The following is a 7,464-nucleotide window of genomic DNA, read 5'->3' as shown; positions in this document are numbered from 1 at the left end:
TAAAATTACGAAAGCTCTCGTTTATAGATGTTCGTTTTATAATTATTTTATTTGAAAAACTAAACAATTATTTAAACATTCAATATGGACATTCAATTTATATTATAAAAGTAATCGTATTTATATACACACAATATTTAAAATTTAATGAAATAGGTTATTCCTTTTACAGAACCTATTCCTTTTACAGTACCTGTTCATTTTACAGTACCTTGATAGCCAAATATTTTTATACTCAATTTATATTATAAAAGTATATTGTTATATACTTAGTTACAATAATAATTTTATATTTAAAATTTAATGAAATAGGTTATTCCTTTTACAGAACCTATTCCTTTTACAGTACCTGTTCATTTTACAGTACCTTGATAGCCAAGTATTTTTATACTAAATTTATATTATAAAAGAATAATTGTTAAATTTATAGTTATGCTTAGACAGGCACACTGGACAGGTTAAATGTTAGCCTTTGTGCTACCCACCCTATTCAAATTTTTTACTTAAGTTGTTAGGCCCACCCTGGTTCTCTTTAAATACAAGCCCTAATCAAAAATGTATGTAGTTGAACATACAAATAAAAACGATTTGTGATATTTGGAATGGTTAAATTAAATATATTACCCCTTATTTACCATCTCTCTATTAATTCAAGATTATGATATAAATATTAGCACAAAAAAAATCCAAATAATAATGATTATTAGTTTATACCCAACTCATTAATATTTCTTACCCTATATTAGATTCTTATGGATGAATATCAAAGCAATTTTGATTTAGATGAAGAAATAACTTCTACAAGTCAAAAAAAATAGAAGTAACAATGCATATTTTTTTTAATAAGGTTATCTATTCTATAATCTATTTCATAGGTTGGGGCACAATTTGAATCATTTAATGATTTGCAAGAAGCTATAGATAAATATGAAAATCTAGTGTTTACAAATTACCATATAGCAACATGTACCAAGCTTGGTAATTTTGATGAAAACATTCAAACAATACAATACAAATATATACGTTATGTTTGTATACATGGAGGAAGACACTTTAAAAGTCTTGGGAAAGGAAAACGACTTACCCAAACTTTACAACTAAATTGCCCAAACAGCTTTTCAGTAAAGCACATAATAATAGGGGATCTACATAGGCTAGAGGTTTCCAAAATGAATAGTGGGCATAATCATGATTTGGGTATATATTTTTAAGAAATATACAATTTTTATTTATTAATTTAGATTATAATTTATTCATGCGTTTACCTAAGCAACGTAAAATAAATGATGAATCAAGATCATTAATTGTTAAGTGTTTAGAATATGATGCCTCAATTCCTAAAATTAAATATGACCTCCAACAAAAAGGAGTTTACACAACAAATCGAGATTTATATAATATAAAAAAGAAAATATTATATCAACCAGGGGACTCTGAGCTCCTGGATGTTTTTAATTTATTAAAAAATTTAAACCCTAATAATATTATAAAAATAGTTTCTGAAAACAATGCCCTTCATGGGATATATTACCAAACCCCAAATATGAAGGATTACTTTAGAGCATTTCCAGAGATTCTCCTGGTTGATGCAACTTATAAATTAAATTATTATCAAATGCCAGTATTTACTCTCTTTGTTATTGATGGCGAAGAACAAACGAGATTTGCTGCTATCTGGATAGTCAAATCTGAGAATTATTTAATTGTTAAAAATATGTGTGATTTATTTAAATCGTACAATGATAATAATAATAAAATTAAAGTAATAATTGCAGATAAGGACTTTGCTGATAGACATGCTTATAGAGAAGCCTTTCCTATGGCTTCACTTGAAATATGTACGTTCCATGTACAACAAACATTTATTAGAGAAATAACCGTTAAAAAGAGAAATATAAATTCTACCCAGGTAAAGGTTGTGTTAAATCTTTTGAAAAAAATGATCTACACCAAAACAGAGGCACATTATTGGGAAATATATAATTCATTGATGGCATTAAATTTTCCAAATGTGGAAGAATATTTTAATAATAATTGGCATAACATTCGACACGAGTGGGCGGTGTAAAACCACAAATTTTTCTATTTATACAAATAATAGGACGGAGAGTATGAATAGGGTACTCAAAACCCTAATAAAAAAACATTCAAATTTAACAAATTTTTTCAAAAATTTGAATATTTGTATAGATACCTCAAATGAGGAAAAGAATCATAATGTGATTATGAATCTTAAAAAAATATCTACAATAAGTTATCCAGAAAATAGTGTAAAATTCAAATATCAAAATATATTGACTAATGCTGCCTTTAAAAGGATATTAGATCAGCTAAATTTATCAATATCCCATGATGAAGGAAATTCAACTTTAACAGTATTACCCTCAAATTGTAGTTGTGGATATTTAGAATCTATTTTATTACCATGTAGGCATATTTTTGAATATAGAAGATTGAATGGTATAGATCTGTTTGATCAAAATTTATGTCATCCAAGATGGCAGAGAGATTACTTTATGAATTCAAAAATTTACATGATGACTGATAAAAATAAAATACTTACTAATAATATTAATCAAAATGATATCGATGGCACTAGAATTAATCATACTATCAATGAAAAAAAAATTCTATCATCTGATGAAAAATTCAGAAAAGTAAAGGATATTATGCAAAATATATCATCATTATCATCTCAGATGAATCAAAATGCATTTAACAAAATATATACATACTTAAAATATGTTTATAAAGATCTATGTCAGCCTACTCCTAAAATTATTGAACAATTTGAACATGCTATCAATATATTTAATCCAACATCAGGATTTAAATTTAATGACATGGGTAATCATTTTTTTTAGAATTTATTAATAATTTTTTTTAATGAATTATAATATATTCTGTAAACTTTAAAAAATATATATAAAAGATGTTGAACAAAAACCAGAAAATCCACTGAAACAAGTTAGTGAAGTAGAAATCAATTTCAATAATATAAAAAATATTGAAATGCCAGAAAAAATAAGTCCTGGATATTTGAAAAGACGCAAAGATGCTAAAAATATGAGAAAAGGTTTGATCTTTAAATTCATTTATATTAATTGTGAAAAGTGAAAGTGATGAAAGAAAAACAAATAAATAACATCAATATAATGGACAAAGAAAATAATCACAACTTTAAGCATTTGATAGATATGAAAGGTTACATAGTTTATAGTTACATCTATATCACTTTTTTTTGGCTAATAGCAAATATTGTTTATATGAAAAGCAAAAAAAATTTTTATGTCTTTACAATATATTTTTTTTAGATACTAGTTTTCCCTCATCAATAAAAATTTTCACAAATAGTAAACCCTTACAAACTCTTTCTGAAAACACAAGTATTTTTTTATAAATTTTATACTAATTGCATAATATATTTTCAAGATTCTACCAGTTTAAATTCATCAATGCAAACATTTATAGGTTATTATATATTGTTAAACTTTATTTAATTTTTTATATATATTATTTTTAGGATGTGCTAATGCTAAAAAGCACATTGCTGGCTCATCAGATAAGAATATAGTTATCCATTCTTGTAATTATGATAGACAAAAAGATTCTTTTAGTAATGAAATTACTTAATTATATTATTATCTGATGTTTTTCTTGTAGGGCCTTTAAATACAAATCAATTACAAAAAAAGATATTACCAGAGGATACTTCTGCAAAAACGAACAATGTACTCCACAGTTCTTGTAAATAACTTTTATTATATATACCTAATTATTTTATTTTAGTACTACCACATGGAACTAATATTAGGCCATTAAATCCTTTTAGTAATAGACCACTTTAATAATATTTAATATTTATTTCTTTAAGGGATTTTACCAAATAATATGCCCAAACTGACATTAACATTAAATAACACCACAAATGTTCCAACTTCAAATTTTTCTTTTGTGAAAGTTGGGAATATATCTACAAGCTCAAATCAAATTAGAACGCTATCATTTTTTAAATAAAATATTTAATATTATTTTTTATATAATCAATAGTACAAATATTATTTTTTTATAAATTATATATCTTATAATAAAAAATGACCTTCAAAAAATATTTGTTTTATTGAGTCACTTCTAAATAATGCAATAATAAAGAACAGGGAAACTTTTTATGGGCTGCTTTACATTATTTTGGCTATTTAGAAGGGTAAGATATAAAAAAAATTAAAGATGTTTTGGAAAATAAGGCAAGATTATAGGATTTGCAAATGAATCGATCAAAATGTAGGCCAAATTTGCAAAACAATGAAAATAAAATTTTCTAATAAGATTTAAGAATACTATCATTTTGGTTTAATTTATGTGCTTAGAATAAAATTAAGATAAAGAAATATAAAATTGAATCAAAGGTGATATCATTAAATTCAAATAAAATATATGATAATTTAAAATATTTATTCCATAATTATATCAGAATTCACATTAAAATGAAAAGTTGTTTATTCTTTTTATTTGACTTATATAAAATATAAATTTCTCTTTTGATGGAAAAAAAAGCTTAATGTTTTATTATCTTTAAACTCTTTTTCTTCTACAAATTGTTATTGTTTATTTCTATTGTATACTTCTTGACTTTATTGTCACTTGCTACATAGAAGCCTTATTTTGAATATAATAAAATGATAATAAACATTGTTTAATCTAAATAATTATTTTATTATAGTGTTTATGGCATTGATTTTTTATCTTAACTTAATAGAAATATTTAACCAATAAGTATAAGAAGTAAAACAACTTAAGATTGAATTATAAAATTTATTTTAAATTGAAATCCAAAATGGGTAGATAATATTGAACTTAGTTCAATCAGCAATTAAGCTAAAAATAAGATTAGAGAAGCTTATATTAGCTACTATGGTTTTCAAGATTCTTTGGAATAATTTGGAAGCCAATTATTTGAAGAAAAAAAGTTTTATTAGTGAATTTTCATTAATAAGCAAAATTTTAAGGTCCCAGGTTATTTCGACTGTTTTTGATAAAATACATGCAGAAAAAATAAAATCAAACTCTGAGTGATAATATATGAAATTAAATCAAACTGACTAAAATATGTTATGATTCATTTGGAATTATTTACATCTCATTTATGCATCTTAGACAACATATTAATTGATAAAAATATTTGTTTCTTAAAGTATTGGATAATATTAGCTATCTTTATACCTGCAAATCATTAAATGATTCAAGTTGAGCCCCAACCTATTAATAGATTATAGAGTAAGATAAAAATTTTAGGTAAAACTTTTAATAATTACATTTCAAGTCAATAGTAAATATATTCTTAAAAATATTGTTATCTCTAAATTTATTTGACTTTTAGAAGTTATATTGTTTAAATCAAAATTGTTATGATATAAACTTTTTAAAAAAATATTCATATTCAATCTGCTATGAGAATTCACATTATAATGAAAAGTTGTTTATTTCTTTTTTGACTATAAAAAATATAAATTTTTCTTTGGATCAAAACAAAAGCTACATTTTAAAACAAAAAAAATTTCAAAAGGGCCTTTGTGTATTGACAGATTCTTTGGCAAAAAGAGAATACTTTATAACAATTTGTTAATCCTGTCAATAGTTTATTTCTGTGTATACTTCTTGTCTTTATTGTCGCTTGCTAAATAGAAGCCTTATTTTGAATATAATAAAATAATATAAAATGTTTAATCTAAAAAATTATAAAAATAGAATTTTTCTAACGTACAATTTAAATAGGTAACATATAAATTGATAAAAATGCTTAAATAACCTGTTTCATTAAATTTTAAATATAGTCATTATTGTAACTATATAAATACGATTACTTTTATGATATTAATTGAATGTCCATATTGAATGTTTAAATAATTGTTTAGTTTTTCAAATAAAATAATTATAAAACGAACATCTATAAACGAGAGCTTTCGTAATTTTACTTATTTATTTACAAAAAAATAAATATATGACGTATTTTGGCGTGCTTGTTAATATATGAAAAACATGAAAAAAATAGTGCACGCTTACCGTGCATTATCATTACCCAAATAAACTTATTTATGGCCGTGACTGCTACTAACGCCCGTGATATTTAGTGAAAAAACTAAATTTCACACCTTCGATATTTAGTGAAAATACTAAATATCAGACCCTCGTTTATTAAAGCTTAAAACTGATATACCAGTATATTTAAAAGATTTCTTTAATTCTTCCATTTTTTAATAATTATAATTTTTATTTACTTGAGAAAATCTACAAGGTAATATTTTATATTAATAATCTAAAAGTATTTTTATTGATCTTAAGGAGTAACAATGAAAGGAATATAAGATTAACTTAGCCATATCAAATATCAATATCATTCAAAATAATTTTAGCTGAATTCTGCAAATGAAAAATAATAGCCCAGCCCAATTTTTAATCAAGCATGGTCCAGATCTATAATTCTGATATTTCAAATAAAACCAAGATGGCGAAAATTTAGGAAGCTTGGAAGGATTAGGGAATAACTAATATAAAGTAAAGATACACCTTTTTTAAAGGTCACAATGACATTCAAGAAGAACTACTTATTAACCTAAGCTTAAAAATTTGAAAGAGTTCCAAATGTACAACACAATCCCCTATAGCAAACAATTCAAATTGAAAAACTAAAAAATTTAAATATGGGTTTATAAATGCAATAAATACTTTTTGATTATGCCCATTAATTGTAACCATATTTAATATGAAAAATATAAATAAAAAAGGTTCCTAAAAATACATTCACTTTATATGGTACAATTTTTTGATGTATTTTGACATGAAATTTATTTTTAGTTTTATCATCTGCAAATTAAAAAATAATTTAAACCTAAGTTTTTTTTTAAACACCCTAATATTTAATCAAAAAATATTAATTTATAAAATTTTATTTGCTTTGTCCTAATCTCAAAGACAGTTGTTTTTTTAATAAATAAGAATTAAAAACATTTTTTTATATTTATCTGGTTTCTTAGATTTTAAGCCTCCTGCAACTTTTAGGGCATTAATTTGCTTTTTTGTTCAAATTTTATTTATTATACATGTATAAATTAAATACAGATATTTACATTTAATAACTATGACCAATAGTCAAAACTGATAATTAACCTTCTAAAATTTATAAATATATTATTGTAACTGACAAGAAAATTTTTATTACTTTTGATAAAATAATTTAAAATGATAAATATAGAAAAAATATAGCATGTATAGGGGGGGGGGACTATACATACTCTAGTCGTATGTTATTTTCTATTTTTGCATGAATCTTTTAGTTTAATATTTGTAAGTAAAGTATATGTCTGCAAAATAATTTATTTTGTTTGATTATTCAGCATTTATAGTTTTTGGAGCTTGGGATTGCATAGACCCCACCTAATCATGTCCATCATATCAGTGGCGTTACTA

The 7,464-nt window shown here is 23.6% G+C and overlaps 1 protein-coding gene and 1 long non-coding RNA gene across 4 annotated transcripts; both read left to right on the top strand.

The window, feature by feature from the left end:
- Positions 1-70: 70 nt before the first annotated feature.
- Positions 71-2,047, top strand: LOC135923198 (uncharacterized). Its single transcript, XR_010571153.1, has 5 exons — positions 71-110; positions 313-379; positions 747-820; positions 876-1,197; positions 1,242-2,047. It is a non-coding gene; the product is annotated as an uncharacterized LOC135923198 (long non-coding RNA).
- A 17-nt stretch (positions 2,048-2,064) lies between these two features.
- On the top strand, positions 2,065-4,154 carry LOC135923197 (uncharacterized). Of its 3 annotated transcripts, none has more exons than XM_065457818.1 (9): positions 2,065-2,847; positions 2,933-3,076; positions 3,121-3,204; positions 3,315-3,386; positions 3,433-3,471; positions 3,524-3,616; positions 3,664-3,747; positions 3,790-3,831; positions 3,875-4,154. In XM_065457818.1, the coding sequence occupies exons 1-9, from the start codon at positions 2,112-2,114 to the stop codon at positions 4,015-4,017; spliced, it is 1,437 nt and encodes a 478-aa protein (XP_065313890.1). In that variant the 5' UTR covers positions 2,065-2,111; the 3' UTR covers positions 4,018-4,154. The 3 variants fall into 3 exon arrangements, with proteins under 3 accessions (XP_065313890.1, XP_065313891.1, XP_065313889.1); XM_065457819.1 differs by having other exon boundaries at positions 3,115-3,204; positions 3,664-3,741; XM_065457817.1 differs by having other exon boundaries at positions 3,115-3,204.
- The last annotated feature ends 3,310 nt before the right edge of the window (positions 4,155-7,464 follow it).

The sequence above is a fragment of the Gordionus sp. m RMFG-2023 genome, chromosome 2 (genome assembly GCF_954871325.1).
Source record: "Gordionus sp. m RMFG-2023 chromosome 2, tfGorSpeb1-WG-v2, whole genome shotgun sequence".
Classification (NCBI taxonomy): Eukaryota; Metazoa; Nematomorpha; class Gordioida; order Chordodea; family Parachordodidae; genus Gordionus; species Gordionus sp. m RMFG-2023.
This window is presented reverse-complemented; position numbering and strand designations above follow the sequence as displayed.

Bases quoted from the DNA above. Each gene is read 5' to 3' on its own strand.
- LOC135923197 (XM_065457817.1), top strand. From the start codon at position 2,112: ATGAATAGGGTACTCAAAACCCTAATAAAAAAACATTCAAATTTAACA. The intron at 3,077-3,114 runs GTTTGATCTTTA...AATTGTGAAAAG, and splicing joins TGCTAAAAATATGAGAAAAG to TGAAAGTGATGAAAGAAAAA. The intron at 3,617-3,663 runs GTAATGAAATTA...TTTTTCTTGTAG, and splicing joins TAGACAAAAAGATTCTTTTA to GGCCTTTAAATACAAATCAA.